The sequence below is a fragment of the Vidua macroura genome, chromosome 5 (genome assembly GCF_024509145.1).
Source record: "Vidua macroura isolate BioBank_ID:100142 chromosome 5, ASM2450914v1, whole genome shotgun sequence".
Taxonomy (NCBI): Eukaryota; Metazoa; Chordata; class Aves; order Passeriformes; family Viduidae; genus Vidua; species Vidua macroura.
In genome coordinates, this window is record NC_071575.1 from 59217719 (window position 1) to 59236542 (window position 18824).

The window sequence follows — 18824 nt, forward strand, 5'->3', positions numbered from 1 at the left end:
ATGTTCACAGTACCTTGAAGGAGAAGCTGAAAAATGAAAGGCTGTTTCAGTCTATGCAAAGGAAACACTGGGAACTTTGCACAGCAAATTAACCTTAAATCCTAGTGATTGGAAATGTTTAACTTCATGGCCTTCAGAAGAATCCAATGTCTACAAGGTTTTCAAGGTTCACATGACCACAATCAAAACATAGCAATTCCTAATTTTTTAGAAGTCCCTCTCGGGAATTTTATACTTGCCAAACAGATTCAGTCAAGGAAATTTATGTCTCTTACTATAGAAGTCAGAGCAAATAATGTATCAGTTAAATAGTTCTAGAGTGTCTAAAGGACATCTTGACCTGAAGGTATCAGATATAGGAGTTAACAAAGGAGGTTAAATAATTTTTGCTTGAGAAGGTCTTCAGTGTTTTGTGATCATCTTGATTGCATTTTCCAATGCAACTGGTTTGTGGTTTGGGGTACCACAATATCAGCCAGAAGGGCTAGAAATTGACACATTTAATTAAAAACTAGAGACAGAATAAGGAAGAAGATGGATGTGACTCCATTGAAATAATTTTGCAGATTTTGCAGATTTGTGGTGGCTGTGACACTCTCTGTGAGAGAGATCTAGGCCTCATCTAGATTTCCTCCATCTAAAAGTGGGGGATGGTAATAGGTATGTTGCTTCATATCTTTTTCTTTTAATATTTTTCAGTTGCCAGCGTGTTGATCACTTGTTTCAGTTCCCCCCCCAAAAAAAGCCAAACCGAAAACCCATATTTAAACCATATTTTTTCTTTTTTAACCACAAAGGAAGTACATTTTCTCCCTCTGCTTGACCTAGAAAAATGGCGTAAACTTATCAATGAGAACTTGAAGGAAAAAAATCCAATTTTTCATTAGAAAAGTAGCTAGGGAATATTTTCAGAATCAAATATGAAAATCTGGGGAAGTTATGAGATCTGAAACTGATGGTTGATAAGAAAATCTTTTTGGAATTGTGATTGTTGTTATTGATTGTCACATCAGCTGTAACTTCACATACTTAAGAACAACATTCACTTGTTATTGCAGAGCGGCTTTAAGAACAAGCAACTCCTCTGTTGCCATTGTAAGCAGAACAATCTTGATCTGATTTTATCTTCCTTTCTCCATTAGTTTATTGGAAATCCTAGCATTCAGAAGTGTGGATTAAAACTGCTTGGTTCTGTAGCTGAGTGCACTGGTGCACTGGAAATTTTAACCCAGCAAGGAGCTACTGACACTGTGCTTCACACCCTACAGATGTATCCAGATGAACAAGGTAGGGAAGGTGTTTTGTCAGCAGAATGAGAATGGCATGGTAGGAGGTTTGTACCAGATCTGTTGCTCTCTTTAGTGCTGGATGTGATGTAGGTTGCATGGCAAGAGAAGGCTGCAGTGTTGCACAGTCCTCAGATTCACACGCATTGTAGTTATGCCTGGCCCTATAATAGCTTGTGCAAGTAACTTCCTGGAATGTTACTAAAAGACTACTTCAGTCATGGGTTTATTCCACTCAGAATGTCTGAATTATTGGTGTCTGAATAATATTTATTTTTCTTCTAGACATACAGTGTTTGGGTTTGAGTCTTCTACGCTCTTTGATTACACGGAAGAGTTTGTGTATTGCAACCATGCATGTCCTGTCAGCAGTTCTGGTTTCTACTTTGCGACGATTTAAGGAAGTCACTGAAATCCAGATGCATGTATGTGTCATTTTTGTCTTTGAAGATAAAAACAAAACTCAAAACCATAGAAAATTATTTGAATATAGTTATATTTAAGTATAATTCGTTAATTTACTTACTTGATTTTGATTTTATTGAAATTACTAGATTTCTAATTACTAATTACTAGATTACTAATTAAACTGAGACATTTATTGTAGAGATGGTTTTCTTGGAGGCATATATTCAATCCAGAAAGTGAAAGCATAGGTTAAGTGTTTATCTAAAACTTCTGAGATCTGCAAACTAGAACAAATTTCTCAGTCATGATCCATTGTTCTCTCAATCTGTAACTATTTCATGAAGTAACCATCATTAGAGTACTGATTGCCCTTCTTTGAGAAGTCATCGAAGATTACTTCATTCCCAGCCTTGTCGCCAGGAATAAGCTTAGTGTTGAAATGCTGTACTTAAGAAAAGATATTACTGGAATACTATCAGACTTTGGACCCACATCTGTATATGGAAGGAGAGTTCTTTGTCTGTAAACACACATTTAATCCTTGTGTAAAGTTCTGTTTCCTCTGCTTCAGAAGTTTTCCCTGTTTGCTACCAGTTTGATTTTTCTAGTGGGATAGAGTTTGCACGTGATATCAGCTTTCTGTGAAAGTTTCTATATTTCTCTTTCAGATGAATATGAAAATATTGCAAATACAGCCTACTTCCTTTGCTGCTGTTTTTTGTCCAGCCTTTTCACATTTAGCTTAGCAACCAATATAGAGAGAAATAAAAATGATATGCTGGAATAAGGAAGTTACTTTAAATGATTTAGTTTCAATTGGGTTTGGACAAAGAGTCCATAATTTACCCAGTTCATCCTTCTAGGTGAGCATTACTTGCAGAATCATGGGATAATTTTGTATTTCTTCTTAGTTATTAGTTACACCTGTTAATTTTTTCATTTAGTCTACTAGTTCTTTTCAAATTCAGGGATTATAGAGCAACACACTGGAATAGGGGATGTATCTTCATTCTATATCGTTAGAAGGAGATTGTTTCCTCTTTACATTTTCAGGAAATCACAAGTACATTTGTCATGGCCAGGCAGGATGTTGTCAGATATTATGGTGCATATTTGACTTTTCAAAGTCTCAATTAATATTTGTTTAAGTGGGTCAGCTAAACAAGCATGTAGAACTACAGCTATATAAACAGAGATACCTGCTATTTCTGCTTTCTCTCACAAACCTCTCCTATTTGTTAACTATTGCACATTTATAAGTAAGACAAAAAAAATAAAGCACAAATCTTTTGGTTGAAATACGATTTTGTTGCATGACCTGTTTTAAAGCGATACTTTTTAACACTGTACTTCTTTCAATGTTCTCATTGTGTTCTTAGGGATTTCATGCAATCTTGGCAATTCTTGGTTTGTCACCTTGTTTTGCAAAGCTGCTGGTAAATGAATCATTTGACACAGTCATTTTCTACCAGATGTCTATGTGTTTCACTGACCAGCGAGATCAGCAGGTATCTTCTTTCTCTGACAGTTCCACAGCTGAACAATGTTGGTGCTTTTTTGTCTTAACTTTTATTCTTTGTCTTCCCATTCAGTTTCAAAGCCTGTGTTGTAGATGTTTTGCTAAAATAGCTGAAAATGATGAGTTAAAAAATACAATGCTGGAAAAAGCATGTATGGAGTACAATAGTATTATGGCTGAATGTTTACTTCTACTGGGAGCTGATATTAATAAGAAGACAAAGACAAACTCTTTGATCTATCAGGTAATACATGCAAATATATATACAATTTTATTGCTTACAAGTTTGTGCTTTTGGGTTTATTTCTGTTGTCATGTAAATATTTATTTGGCAGAACACAGAGAACAGAGATGCTGCTCCCACATGCCCACAAGTGCTTCTTGCTAACTGTGACCACTTTTAAATTTAATTTTTTTTAAAGTGATATGCATAAGCACGTCTTTATGTTGGTTCAGTGTCAAAGTTTTAAATGGTCTGAGAGAACCCCACCAATACTGCCTGAAGGGAATTAAGAAGTGTTCAGTTCTGCTGGTGGAACTTTCTAGGTGATGAAGCACAGCTGGGTTTGGAACTGACCATCCATTCATAGAGTGTGAGATAGGCAAATCAGTGTTAGCAAACCACGGTGGACATATTGAAGTAACTGAAAGTATTTCTAGAAAATGTTTTTAATACTCACAATCACAGGTCTGTATAGCAATGTAGACTTGGCGATTGGGAGAAGCTGACTGAACTATAGAAACATAAAGTTTGGAAAAGACCTCCATGATAATGAAGTCCAAACTTTGGCTGAACACCACCTTGTCAACTAAGCCAGAGCACTAAGTGCCACATCCAGTTGTTTCTTGGCCACTTCCAGGGATGGGGACTCCACCACTTAGGGTTTCAATGCTTAACCACCCTGTCAGTGAAGATACTCTTCCTGATGTCCAGCCTGAGCCTACCCTAGGGCAGCTTGAGGCCGTGTCCTCTTGTCACTGGTTGCCTGGGAGAAGTGGCTGATCTCTACCTGGCTATACCCTCCTTTCAGGTAGATAAAGCCAGTAGAGCTGAGTTCACTGTCATTAGGCAAGGCTTGATGAGACTGACTATTATTGCCTGGTCATTAAATATCCAGATGATAACCCCAAAGTGTCTATTTTCCACTAAACAGATAAATAAATGGAGTTGCAATAGGCCACATTCAATAACCAAACTAGATAAATTACCGTTCATTTCTGCCTGAAAATTGTGTGCACTCATGACAAAAAATGCAGATCTAAAGCATTTGATACATTTAGGCAAAGCCTTCATGAAAGTTGGAATTGGTACTCAGACACCTTAGGCAGGCATATGCTTCAAGGAGTAAGGAATTGCATAACTGAGAAAGAGACACAATCCTAAAAATAACATCACTCTGAATTTGAGACAAGTGTCTTAATGCAGTGTGAGGTGTTACTTGAATGCTTCATATTCTTGGTTTGTTTTAATTGCTTTTCTCTATTAGGTTTGTGAGAAAGGAAGTAATCCTAAATTAGTGGAATTGTTATTAGCCAGTGGTGCTCGAGAGCAGGATGTTCGAAGTGCTTTGACCATCAGTATAAAGAGAGGAGACAGCCAAATCATCAGCTTGCTCTTAAAGAAGCTAAGCCTTGATGTCACCAACAGCAGTATTTGTCTTGGAGGATTTGGTTTTGGCAGATTAGAGCCTTCCTGGCTCATTCCTTTGTTCCCAGATAAACTTACTCAAACAAGAAAACAGAGTGAGTATATATAGAAATTGCTGTAAAAAATGTGTCAATATCCTTTGATGATACTATGAATGTGTTTTTGGTGAAGACTTTCAGTTGGGAATCTCTTTGTAGCATTCAGCTTGCTCTAGAAAGTTTGGCAAAACTTTGAAAATAAATCAAGTTATTTCAGTTATTTTTTTGAAGCTACTTAGATTTCTTGGAGATTATTTTATCTTTTCCATTTCTTGTACATATAGATGCAGGTTCTGCATTGGCAAGGATGGTGCTCAAATTCCAGATGAAGAACATTTCAGAGGATAGATCAAGAGCCTCCTCTGATCCAAACTTGTCTGAAGATAGAGTGGACAGAAACGATGACTGGAATTTCATACCTGACCCATTAGTGGACAGTATTTTTCCTTTGAGTGATGATATTGATAGTGAAGGTAATTGGTTTTCTTTTCTTTTTTGCTTTTTGTAATCCAAATCTAATGCAACTAGGACTAGACTATGGCCATAAATCAGTTGTTTATTTGTATTTGAGATTTAACACCTCCCATGAAGAAAAAAACTTCTATCTAAAATTTTGTTTGGGGTAGCATTGGAAAATAGATTGTAGTGAATATGTGCTTCATCTACAAAACTAAGACCTTGAAGAATTTTACACAGTTATACATCTAGAATTAGTTTATCATGCATTCAGGTTTTTTGTAGAGAGAAAGAGTAAGATTCTTGCAACTTAATTTAGATTTTTATTTTTTTCTGTCTATTTCTGAGCTGCCTTTAAAGCCTTATATGACAAAAAGCAAGAGCTTCAAGAGCCCAATTTGTCTCATCATGAAGTCAGGTGTATTGTGATCTAGAAACTCCTCTGTTCTCTCGGTAGTCTGTAAATTAAGTTCATACAACCAGATCTGGTATAGAGGACTATTATTAACAAATAAAGTAGGTGAAACAAGCCTTATCCCAAAGATAACTAATTGATCAGAAAGTGTAAATTACAGGTTTATGTTCAGCCCAAGACCATTCTTTGCAACCAGGACATTTGAATGCCTTTAACTTATAGAAAGACAGCATTTCTGTCTATAACACCAGCAACTTAATAATGAAATTAGCCTTAATTTTTAATGTATCTTTTTTGTTGTTCAAATGTTGCTCTTGTTTTAGAACTGCTGATTACTTAAAATCAACACAGATTAAGAATTTGAATTTTGGAATCAGAGAATCCTAAGGAAATTTTTTATTCTGCTTTGTTCTTTTCCTTATATCATTCAGCACCACTTTTAATTTCTGTAGGTCTATTTGTTTCCCCATGTAGAAAAGTTGTTATCATTAAAAAATGCACGAGTGATTTTGGGTTTTAAAAGTTGCTTTGAGAAAAGGGGCATCAAATGCCTCCAGATAATGACACCAAAGGTCTCCGAAATCACCAAAGCCAGAGTGGTATTTGATGTTTCATTCTCAATAAAGTGCAAATTTATCTATTGAAATACAACTCTTTTCTATTTTAAAAAGTTATAAAAAGTTATTTACACTGAAGTAGCAGAAACGTGCTATGAAACATGCATAATAATCCCAACCCAATGGAAATTTTGTATCATAAATCATCAGTGCAGGTCCTGCAATCACCTGCAGGTCCTACTTGAAGAATGTCAAGTGAGTTCTGCTCTAAAACACACTGACAACATTCCTGGCCAATTGCAAACAGAATTGACCAGTGAGATCTTGCCAGTATTGATGCTTTTGAAATGCATCTCTTCTTTGTCTGTCAGCACCTATAGTACAGTTGAATTCTGAGCCTCATTTTAAATACATTTTCTTACTATTTGTGTTCCTGTGTTCAAGGGAGTGAAGGTCCACTTTTTACAAAAAAGAAGTCCAACTCCATTGCAGTTGCTGATTTATATTGTAGGGAAATGGCATGTCAGAGAGGTTCTCCTACTTTGCTGCGACATTCCTACTCTGTGGTAAGTCAGATCCGTGCTTATTCCAGGTTTTTAAGTCCACCTACATAGACTACTCCAAAATTGTTAATAGTCAAGTGATAGGAAAGGTCATGTAACCATATGGGCTTTGTCTCACTGTTGCCATTCAGTGTTTCCTCTTGTTCTGGTGCACTGCATGGATAAGTTTTTGTCAGCAAAAATTTATGATCACTAAAAAGTAGACACCCTTTTGAAGTGTTCAAATTTCCAGTCTGGTGTTCAAATGGAAATACAGGGGTCATGGGCCCAGTCACAAAAACTTAACTTTCCCTAATGAAGCTGATCTTAAGTAATGATCAGTGGAGACTGATTCCCTAAGAAGACATAAGAGGACAAATTGGTGGAATAGAAGTCAAGTTCCTTTGGAAGGAGCTTGTCTCTTTCCATTGACTGTAAAGGGAAACTGGAGAGACTGGCTTTCCTAGAGAAAGTTATGTATTGTAATACTCTTCTCTATCCTATTACTGCACCCTAGTGAAAATCATTCTGGGTTGCCAGAAATGCACTACTTCCACTGCACTTTAAATCTACCATTCTTTTCTATTTCCTGGATCAATATCTTTTATAAAGATTTGACCTATTGTTATTTTGAGTTCAAGTGTATAGTTTTTTTGTGTTCTCCCTATAAACTCTGATAAAAAGAAATCACAATAAAAAGAGTTTTGCTGAATTTGGATGATTTCAGAACATGCGTATGTTCCTAAAAGCTTTTTCTCTTGGATTTTGCAGGGACCTGGTTCAGATTATGAACCATTAATGAAACAAAGACAAAAATTCTTGCTCTCAGATGAATCCCCCAGTAAGTAAACGGTACAATTTGAGGTATATAATAGATTTTGCATCCTTAATGCTTTCACAAGTGTAGCATGCAAAGATTTGAGATATATTATATATTTGTTTAAGAGAAGGATACATTTTGAAAATACTACAGTAAAGTACAAATAATGCATATATAGCGATTTTTATTTCTTGGGCTCCACAAATAATTTATGTAGGCAATGAAATTTCATTAGTGCCCTTATTAGCTTTCAAAAGCTCCTTCTGTTGTGCAGTGCATAAATATCACGGCCTGGGGTCCTGGGGGTCCGTCTGGCCCCCCGGGCAGCAGCGGCCGTAGGTGTCCCGCATAGCACTGTGCTGATGAGGCGCAGCTGGGCTGGGCCCCCCGGCTAGCTCCGAGCTGCTGGCTACTTTAGCGAGCACTTGTGGAGTGATCTCAGCTCTAGTGATTTCAGCTCTTAGTGATTTCAGCTCTGTGCTCGCAAAGTGCCTCAGCAGACGCAGGGATGGAGAGAAGCGAAGGCTGTGTGGAGTTCTGCGGAGATGTCTTTATTGGCAGCTTCTGCAAAGGGTTCCAGTGACAGCTCTTCCGTCTGAACTGGGCAGTGGTATGGGTTTAAGTAGGCTGTTGAGGGATTGGGAATTGTCCAGTGGCTGGGGTCGAGGAGAATACGACCTATAACCTTACAGAGAGATAATGGGTCTGAGTGCAGAAGAAGGGTAGCTCTGGTCCATTCATCATGACTCTGCATTTCTTATCTTAGGCTAGTGACCGCCATGGAGGCCTTGCAGGGCCTCTGACTGCTGCACATAAACATTCACCTCTTCCCCTTCCCTACTTTCTTACAAATTTCTGTGTCTTAATAGAATACTTCATGGATTTGGATCTTAACCAATATCCAAACATTCACTCTCTTCTGCATCTTTAGATCCCAAGCTAAATGATTGTAATTTTACCTAAATGATAAATTAAATCATGGTATTTTCACTTTTTTTTTTTAATAGAAGGCGTCTCAAAATTGTCATCACATATAAGACCATCAGACAGTCTTTCTTCATTGATCTCAGAGAAAGAATATATTAAATCACTAGATCTTTCATCAAATGAGCTGGAGAACATTGATGCCATCAGCCAGAGCAGCTGCTTAACTAGTCATCTGGAACACCTTGAGAAACTGGAGCTCCACCAAAATGCTCTTACGAACATTCCAGAACAGCTGTGTGAAGTAATTCTGCATCATTTTATGTAACACAAGTAGAAATTAGTTAAAATAAAGTGTTGATCTCTAATAATGTAATCCATATATATTGTAATAATGTTTCCATAGCAATACTACTCAAGAATATGGGTGTATATTTTGGTATGCCTCATGCATTTACTCAACTTTCATTCAGTGGATTCATGTTCATTAGAAATGAAAGTGTTTTCATGGGATTGTTTTAAGTAATCTACTGCAGAGAACTACTTTAAGATATGTGATATTAAGTATGGCAATGGAACAGAGAACTTCAGGCAATTAATATCTTAAATTTTATTAAATGGAGTTAATTGTTTTTGAATAATGCCCTATACTTTATTTTTTTGTAGAAATATTATCGGTTACATTGGTATGATTGCTATTTTCTGCTACTTTTCTGTGTGAGATAAATATAAATAAATTAATAATTTGTATAAAAATACTACTCAATTGCAAACATATAAATTCATATTTTCTTTAACTTTCTACAAACAAATTACCCTTTTTTTCAGAACTTGAAATGCTTGACTTACCTGGATTTGCACAGTAACCGATTTACTTATTTTCCGACTTACTTACTGAAAATGAATTGTATTGCAAATCTTGACATCTCGCGAAATGACATTGGACCTTCCTTTGCTTTGGATCCGTGCCTCAGATGTCCAACTCTGAAGCAACTTAACCTTTCATACAATCAGCTGGTGTGCACTCCTGAATTTCTTACAAGTGTTGCTGAAAATCTGGAACAGCTCTTGCTGGAAGGGTGAGTAACATGAGTAAATGGACTGTGATGTAACAAACATCACAAGAAATAATAGATTTGTCATGCAAAATGATGACTCTTTATAGCACGTTAAGGGTTGTTTAGTCTCCAGTAAAAAATTGACATGGTCTTCCAAATGTGTAAATTGCTACAGGTTTTGTAGTTGGATTGCAAAGTACAAGATATGAGAATGACTTTGAACCTTGATAGAAGCTAATAGCATTGCTGTTCCACTAACATACTAAATAAGTTGTAGTTCAGTTTATTTCTGCTGCCATTACTATTAATCCACAGGGCTGTGTAGTCAGACACATTCAACTAGGTTTTCTGTATACACAATACAGTTTTCACTGTATTTCATTTGCGTAAAAGCTTTTCTGGAAGTAGTAGTAATGTAATTTTAGGTGTTGGTATGGGTATGTTTTATATGACAGAAACAGGTAAAACATGTAGCTTATTGTTTGCCAGCACTATCCTATTTCTTAGTGAGGTAACTCATACCCATGTGGAATTCTTAAATTGGTGATAGCTCTGTAAACTGCAGAGACTATCACATCCATTTCCTACAGTTTATGCTAAATGAGATGGTGAACTTTGTTAGTAATACTATCCTGGCATAACAGTGGATGGATCTTTTATCTCTGTATTTTTCAGATCTTTCTCTTCCTCTTTCTAGCATTTTTCTCCCCAGAATACATTGTGTAAAATCATATACTCATCCTGAATTGCATTCCATACAGGATTTTTTTTTTTTAATTTTGTAGGTTGTTAGTAATTCTGTAATATTACAAACACATATTTTTAGTACATAGAACCTCTCACAAATGCAAGAATCATCCTTGCATGGGACTGAGCTCCAGTATGTAATCAGAAAATTAAACCTTGCAATACATTTTGACACTTGGTCTCCAAATTAATTAAACTGATTTTAATATCAGTCATGTTATTCCACGTTGCCACATGTACTAGTGCTTTTGCTGACTGGTCAGTCTTAGTGTAGATAAAGTTTTCTTTTTGCTTTACTGGTGTAAGGATGACTTTGTCAGATCAACAGTACTTTCACCTTTTACCTAATAGCTCCTAAATAAAACATGGATTGTCTTTTTTCTTGTTGTTATCATAGAAACAAAATTTCATGCTTATGTTCACCCTTATGCTTGAAAGACCTGAAAATTTTAAACATTAGTAAGAACAGTATTTCATCCCTTGCTGAGAATGTCTTCATGGGCTGTACTAAACTGGAGCAGTTCAATGCCAGGATGAATATTCTCGGTAAGTATCTGTGAAAATAGGACTCACCTTCTAGAAACTATTCCAAGTCATAAAATTCCTCTGCCATCAACATTTGGAGTGTTGGGAGAACAGAAAAGAGTAGTTCCATGTCTTTGTTTATACAGTTTCCTAAGCATCAGCTTTTGATCACTGAAGCATAGAGTATGCTTCCAGTCACTTGATCTGACTCACCTAACTCCTCTTCCTACATTTGGAGTGGATGCTGTAAAAATGACTGAGTGTACTTGAGATTGTGCACACTGTTGAGGAAGGTTCAAAAAAGAGAAAATCATTGTGATTTATCTTGTAAATCTAGTACTAATACAGGTTCAATACTGTACTGTAATACATAGATGCATCCTGGCCTGTACCAGCAGTAGTGTGTCCAGCAAGACCAGGGCAGTGATTATCCCATATACTCAGCCCTGGTGAGGCCACACCTCCAATCCTGTGTTCAGTTTTGGGCCTCTCACTGCAAGAAAGATGTTGAGGTGCTGGAGTGAATCCAAAGAAGAGCAGAGGAGGTGGTGAAGGATGTAGAGCACAAGTCTGATGGGGAGCACTGCGGGGGGACCCTTAGCACTCTCTACAACTGCCTGAAAGGAGGCTGCAGCCAGGTGGGGTCGACCTCTTCTCCCAAGGAACAGGAAATAGGACAAGTGAAAATGGCCTCAAGTTGTGCCTGGGGAAGTTAGATTGGATACTAGGGAAAATTTTTTCACTGAGAGAACCACTAGAATAGGCTGCACGGAGAAGTGGTTGAGTCAGCATCTCTGGAGGTATTTAAAAGACATGTGAATGTGGCCTTTAGGCCTTTAGTGGTGGACTTGGCAGTGTAGGGTTAATGGTTGGGCACAATAGTCTTAGAGGTCTTTTCCAACCTAAATGATGCTGTGATTAAATATCTACCACACTATATCCAGCATTATCTTCAGAACAAGAGAGAATGTTTGGTTCACCTGCATGCAGGTGTCATTTGAAATGCCCTGAATCATCCCCCGGGCTTACAGCTTCTGGTCCAGAAAAAGCAGATCTGCCATAGCTCCTGTGTTTTAAGCCTTGTGCAGACAGCTCAGGTAGCACAGGGCAGATCACTAGAACCCAGTGTTAAGGAACTGAATTGAGACCATCCAGAGTGTGGGTCAGTGGCTTAGCATATTTTTTGCAAAGGTGTCAAAATCACTTTATGCAAAATAAAAACTATACAAATTAGATTTTCAGTGATACTGTGAGAGTTCATCAGTTACTGTTAGAATTTATTCTTTCAAGACATAAAATCTTCCATTTAGAAATTACTGTCACATTATTTCAGAAGGTAACTCTTAGGATTGCATTAAACACATCTGAACCATTAGACTCATTTTTATAAGTATGAATAAGAATGAATAGGTGAATAAGACCCAAAAAATCCTAGGTCACATGGGAATCTTTTGTATACTTGCAATACAGTAAAGTGTAAGTAAGGTTATTTTGGTGTTTAATGCCACTAGGAGATGAAGGGTAACAATGTATAATTTATTAAAACCAATATATTAATATATGAATTAATTTTGTGAGTTTAGTTTTTAATAAGCTTTAAGAAAAAGTATTTGAACTCTGCCTTTGATAGGTGATACCTTTGTATGAAAATAATAGACTGACCTTTTAGTCTGTCTAAACTCCAGTCTTAACAATAATTTAAACCATTCTTAAAATCATAGGATTAACCCCTTTTTCTGCTCTAGAAAAGATACCTGACTTGTCATCCAGCATAACAAGTTTAAAATTATCCCAGAATTGTTTTATTAATGTTCCAGAAGCAATTCTTCTTCTACCACAGTAAGTTACTCTTTTATTCATTGATGTTAATGTCAAGTTCTTGATAAAGAAAATCTGATGACAAAATTGTTGTTATGCAGAAAATTCTGCATGGCTTATTGATTTTCAGGGAATCCTCTGGTTAAATCCAGAACTTGGTAGCTTTTAAACTGAAGACAAATTAGTCACATATTCTTCAGGATTCTGAAAAATTCTGTTCCTCAGATTCAAATCGCTGTTGTTGAAAATACATTCCTTGACAGCTGAAGCTCACAATTCTTGCTAAGAATACTAGAATTAATCTCATATTTCCTTGGAACCAACAATAAAAATATATCAGCAATTTTTCTTTTTTGAGTTCTGCAGACTTTTGCACAAAACTACTGAGATTAGTTTTTCACTTCCTAAATAACATGAGATACTTATTCTCAAAGAAAAGCACTTCCTCCAGAAGGAGCTGTGATAAAGATGCACGTGACTATACCTTCAGCGTATTACTTGAATTGGACTTTTGCTTTTTTTATAGAAATTACTGATCTTAACAGATCACTAGGATGAGATTGTGGAGGGAGTGCTTGAAAGGGGTGATCCAATAGATGTGGGAAGATGTGAGTGCTCATGGCACCATAGAGAGAGCAGATCCACAGATCTGGGAATTTATATTAATGAAATTAACATGATATTGCACAATTTCAGCATGCTAACATTCACAGCAGTAGATTTAATGGATGTGTTGAAAGAATACAGTTTTCAGGTTCTACATCTCCCAGCTCAGACAAATCAAGAAAGTGTTGCATTTATTTTTGTGTGCTTCATGTTTCGTAGTAACATAAACAGCATATTTGTCTAATAGGTCTAGGTGAACTATGTAATTTCTGCACATACATATATTTGCATACAAGTGTATCTATTTGGATTTCAGTCAGAAAACCAACTCTTCTGATAGATAATCCACTTATTTATTAAAAATTAATACTGCTTTGGTTCCAGCTAATCTGGGTTTTATTTTTTCATTTGCTAACTTCTCTCTTTTTTATTTTCATATTTTTAGTTTGAGATCAGTAGATTTAAGCCAAAACAAGATCACAAGCCTGCCTGGACCAATGCACTGGAAATCACTAAATTTAAGGGAGCTGTTATTTAATCATAATCAAATAGATGTCTTGGACTTGAGTGAAAAGGCATGTGCATGGTCTAGGCTAGAAAAGCTACACCTCTCCCACAACAAGTTAAAGGAGGTAAAGTGTAAGATTCTACCTAAAGAAAATTTAATTGCTTTTCAGTTGAATGCAATTTTTCAATGTTCATTTGATTTTTGTGTCACCTCTCATACCATTGCATTGTACTAGTGAAATGGTATGTAAGTGCAAATATTTCCTTCCTCTGTGAAGGCAAGTCACTCTATTCTATTCAGCTTTTCTGCCTGGAATGTGTCATATAGTCAGTTTATATACTGAATTACTTATAAGGTCTTTTCTCTCTTACTGTGGGATATATGGCCTGTTTATTAAAAAAAATTAACTACAGCAATAAAAATAACACCCAGTTCTGTTAAATAATTAATGTATTCATGTTTCTCTTTTTTTTTTTTTTAACATTTAGTTGCCCAATTAATGTTCTTTTCTTTAGATTCCTCCTCAGATTGGCTTCCTAGAGAACTTGACTTCTCTGGATGTAAGTCATAATCCTGATTTGAGATTCTTTCCTGATGAAATGGGAAGACTGTCCAAAGTCTGGGATCTTCCTTTGGAAGGACTCCATCTTAATTTAGACTTCAAGCATGTGGGATGCAAAGCCAGAGACATTATCAGGTTTGTTGCCCTATTGTTCTTGAATATTCCTGGTTTGCTTTCTTGGGATTTGCAGTACAAAAGAGAATTATTGAGAAAATAACATGCTGTTTTGAAAAGACATGCTGGTTTGTCATATGAAATCCAGCATGCTGCTCTGTGGGAGGTTATGATATCAACACACAGAGATAAAATAGAGTGGTTTAGACCACACTAGTATTACTCTTGAATTTGATGCTTCCATAAACTGTGCAATAAATGGTGCTTACCAATTATTTGTAATATGTTTGTTTTGTTCCCCAGTGCACTGCACAGAGCACAATTTTGGGATAATTACAAAGCAAAAAAAGATATATTTTGAATTAAAATTTAGCTTTCAAACCAGAAATTAAGAGTAGACAGTTAAAAGAACAGTAATATCAAACAGATACTGAAAATTTGAAGAAAATGGTATGGTTCTAGGTTTTTCTTTGTTCTTGAGTTCTGTTTGTCTTTTTCTGTTACACACTTCTGTGAGTTTTGCAAACTTTTTTCTACTAGATTTCTTCAACAACGACTGAAGAAGGCTGTGCCTTATAACAGAATGAAGCTCATGATTGTTGGAAACACTGGCAGTGGGAAAACTACCCTGCTGCAACAGCTAATGAAAAGCAAACGAACAGAATTGGGCTCTCCAAAAGCTACAGTAGGCATTGATGTAAAAGACTGGATCATTCAAGGGAAAGGCAAAATTAAGAAGGAGCTTATATTAAATGTGTGGGACTTTGGAGGTATTTCCTGAGTTTATTTTCCTTTACTATTAGCTTTTCTAACATTTTAATGCATTTCTTATTCTTAGAGTCAACCTCTGGTAATTCAAACTGGGGACAGTAGAATCCACAAACATACACCAAAAGTCCAATGACCACTTACAAATCAGTGAATTCTGTAAATTAGCTGCTAATCCCTCACATTTAATACAAAGCCTCAGGAATTTCTTATCACCAAATGTGGTTTGACCACTCATTTCAACTATAATACTTAGAATAATAATTTCAGAATAGAAAGAAACTGCATGTAATCACCAGAAGAATCTTGCATTCAACTCTGTTTCTCCATTTGTAGTCTGGGTCTCTCTAGGCTCTGCAGTATCATAGGTTTATAAGGTCACAGACAACAAAGCACTTAGGACAAGTCTTTGAACTTTGTGTTTCTGGAAAACTTTCTAGGTTTGGGGAGTACAGAAGCATTTCTAAAATCCAGGGCTATTTGAGGCTGTACAAAAGGTATTTTTAAACAGAGTTCTGTCATCATTTATATACAGTCTATCACAATGCATAAGCACAGACCAGTGCCATTCAAGCTGGATGTCCAGCTTTACTTGTAATTTTAAGTGCTTAATTATGTGAATTTATTTTTAAGTTGCTGAAAGTATAGGAGAAAGGAAAGGAAGAAGGTAAAAGGACAGAGTGAGGGAGAAATTCTGTATTGAATTTTAAAAGAATCACAACCTTTTAAGTTGTCCACACAGTAACTGTGTTTATCCAGTTAAATCTTACACTTGATATAAAACCCAGTGTATGGGTTTTAACACTAACTTCAATCAGTGAGCTACCACAGAGTGCCTTCTTAAAATTTGTAGCTGTTATGGTTTCCTGTCAATTTATATAAATTTCTGCAAACATTAATTTTACTTGTGAACTTGTGATCTAGGGACATGTGTTCCTCTGCCTTTTTGTGATCTGAAGATGTTCAGTCAAAGAAGTACTAAACAATGGAAATTTTTGATCATTAGGACAAGAAGAGTTCTACAGTACCCATCCTCATTTCATGACCCAGAGGGCTTTATATCTTGCTGTTTATGATCTCAGCAAAGGACAGGCAGAGGTGGATGCTATGAAGCCATGGCTTTTTAACATCAAGGTAAAACATACAGAATGGAATTCTCCTTTCCAGGGAGCTGCAGGTGAACAGCAAATTAACCATAAATATTTCTATAGGGGAAGAAGAAAAAAAAAATTCTTCAAAAAGTAAGAACAGTAATATTAAACAAGAGCTGAAATACATCATGTATTGGATATGACGGTAATTTTAGACATAAAAAGACATGATCAGCAGCACTTTGGACTTAAAATTGTACAAAGTGATGTGCAAAAGAATAGTTTGTATATTCTGGCAATATTTGGAATTTACTGATAAAAATAAGAAAGGAATAGTATTAAAGAAATAATGAGTTAAACTTGCATTTTTCTTTTACACCAGTATAAATTCTGGGGAAATTAGAATTAGACTAATTTAAAACTGACTAGATATAGGCTTGAAATCATGTTATTAAGTGTATGCTTAGTATCCTATTATAAATAGGAATTATTCCAGAACTATGGTAGGGAATTGACCTGAGAATCTGCCTGTGTGTTTGTCATTTTTTCTAAGTATTTATCTCCATTTATGGAGCCATTACATGGAGAGTGAGCATTACTTGTCTACTCTTTTTGTAGGATTCTTAGCCATGACTGGGCAATACACACACATAAAGAGTTTGTTTACTGTTCCTGTTAATGGACTTGTCTTTTCCACTCTTTTCACCTTGGGCAGTGATACAGGACACAGCATTGCAATCAGTTTAGTGTTGATGAAAATCACTTCTGATGTGTTCTCCTTTGCTATGCAGTACCTGCTGATGTTTCACTGCTGCCCTGTTCCAATGACAGCGAGCAAAATACCGTTTCTTTTGGCTTTTCCATTTTGCTGGATGTTTTTAACAAATAATGTCCCTCTGTTTTACTGCCAATAGTGTTAATCTGCAAAGAATGAAATACAGGTGTACACTCCTTCCTTTTAGAAAAAGCTGGGTTTTTTTAATATTTCTCTTTTGAAATAGACAGCTCTCTGAATGTTTGACTAAATTGCTCACATTTTATGCGAATATAAAACACTAAAATCAACATTTGCTATAGAGTTAATCAACAGTATGGATCTCACTAACAGGCTCGAGCATCAACATCCCCTGTCATTCTTGTTGGCACTCATTTGGATATTTCTGATGAAATGCAACGTAAGGCCTGCATGAGTAAAATTACTAGAGAGCTGTTGAACAAGCGAGGCTTCCCAGCAATCCAGGATTACCACTTTGTCAATGCTACAGAAGAATCTGATTCCATTATCAGGCTTCGGAAAATCATCATAAAGGAGAGTCTTCACTTCAAGGTAAGCTACATACTGTTTTAATGTTGAAAATATCCTTGTTTTACTTAAGTGAATACAGTTTTGAACATTAATACATAATTAAATAATTTCCTGTGTGATAACAAAGTAACCTTGCCTTCTATAAAATGTTACACACAGCAAAATGATGAAGGAAAATTGCCAGGTTTGTTTCGTTTTTCTTCCCAAAAATTCAACTTAGTAAAAATACCAGCTAAGTTCTGTTTTCAAGCACTAGGGCCATATATCAAGTATTTCATGAAAAATGAGCTATCTTTGTCTTACAAAGAAATTTAATTAAAACCTTGGTTTCTTGGTCAGCATCATGTAATTACAGTAAGTATTGCAAGATTTCAGGGGACAGGAAATATCATGTTGTGGTTTGTGAAATCCAACTGTTTTCCCATTTACTGATTTCAGTTTACATAGCATGAAATGATTTCTATAAATAGGAAAGTGAATTAAAGCAGGAAAGGAATATCCTGTGGGCTGTGATCCTCCTAGATTGGAATATCTGCACTTACAATTCTGTTGTCTCCAAAGTCATCCCAACTCTTTCCTTAGCCACAACATGAAACCCTAAGTGTGAATGAAGAGACCAGCCCAGGCTTAGAGCTCACAGAAAGGCAGGATCTTATCTGTAACAAAAAGAATATATTTCTTTTTTTTTTTTTTTATTTATGCAACAACACATTTTTCATATATGTCATAACACATTAAAGAGAAAAGGTGATATCCTGTGCTACTTAAATCAATAAGAGCTTCATAAATCGTACCAGAACCCAAATTTCTTTTGAATGACTGCTTGGAAGATTTTTATAGAGCAAATGATGTGTTTATGACTAGCCTCACACCAGTGGTGCTACAAATGAGTTAAGGTGTACACACCTCTCTTGTTTCTCTCAGGAATTAGCAGCTTAGCCATATCCAAAATCTCCTTAACTTCATTCCACAGTGCAAGGAACAGCTAACCAGTCCTAAATGACAAGGAGGTGCCCTCTTCAAGTGAAATGGGTTAATTACTCCTCTCATACATCCAGTAGGCATGAATTGAGCTGGTGTTTTTATGTGGCTCTATGTCTCACCATAC

General features: G+C 36.1%; 1 protein-coding gene across 1 annotated transcript in view; it reads left to right on the plus strand.

The window, feature by feature from the left end:
- Nucleotides 1–18824, plus strand: part of LRRK2 (leucine rich repeat kinase 2) — a 64837-nt gene that overhangs the window by 23683 nt on the left and 22330 nt on the right. Inside the window, exons 15-31 of the mRNA XM_053977814.1 lie at nucleotides 1143–1287; nucleotides 1572–1711; nucleotides 3074–3202; nucleotides 3287–3457; nucleotides 4701–4956; nucleotides 5184–5372; nucleotides 6772–6893; nucleotides 7641–7710; nucleotides 8697–8917; nucleotides 9442–9692; nucleotides 10816–10964; nucleotides 12689–12782; nucleotides 13813–13999; nucleotides 14391–14572; nucleotides 15092–15321; nucleotides 16326–16453; nucleotides 17519–17737. Of these exons, the coding sequence (XP_053833789.1) occupies nucleotides 1143–1287; nucleotides 1572–1711; nucleotides 3074–3202; nucleotides 3287–3457; nucleotides 4701–4956; nucleotides 5184–5372; nucleotides 6772–6893; nucleotides 7641–7710; nucleotides 8697–8917; nucleotides 9442–9692; nucleotides 10816–10964; nucleotides 12689–12782; nucleotides 13813–13999; nucleotides 14391–14572; nucleotides 15092–15321; nucleotides 16326–16453; nucleotides 17519–17737 (2883 nt within the window). The remainder of the gene's footprint in view (nucleotides 1–1142; nucleotides 1288–1571; nucleotides 1712–3073; nucleotides 3203–3286; nucleotides 3458–4700; nucleotides 4957–5183; nucleotides 5373–6771; nucleotides 6894–7640; nucleotides 7711–8696; nucleotides 8918–9441; nucleotides 9693–10815; nucleotides 10965–12688; nucleotides 12783–13812; nucleotides 14000–14390; nucleotides 14573–15091; nucleotides 15322–16325; nucleotides 16454–17518; nucleotides 17738–18824) is intronic.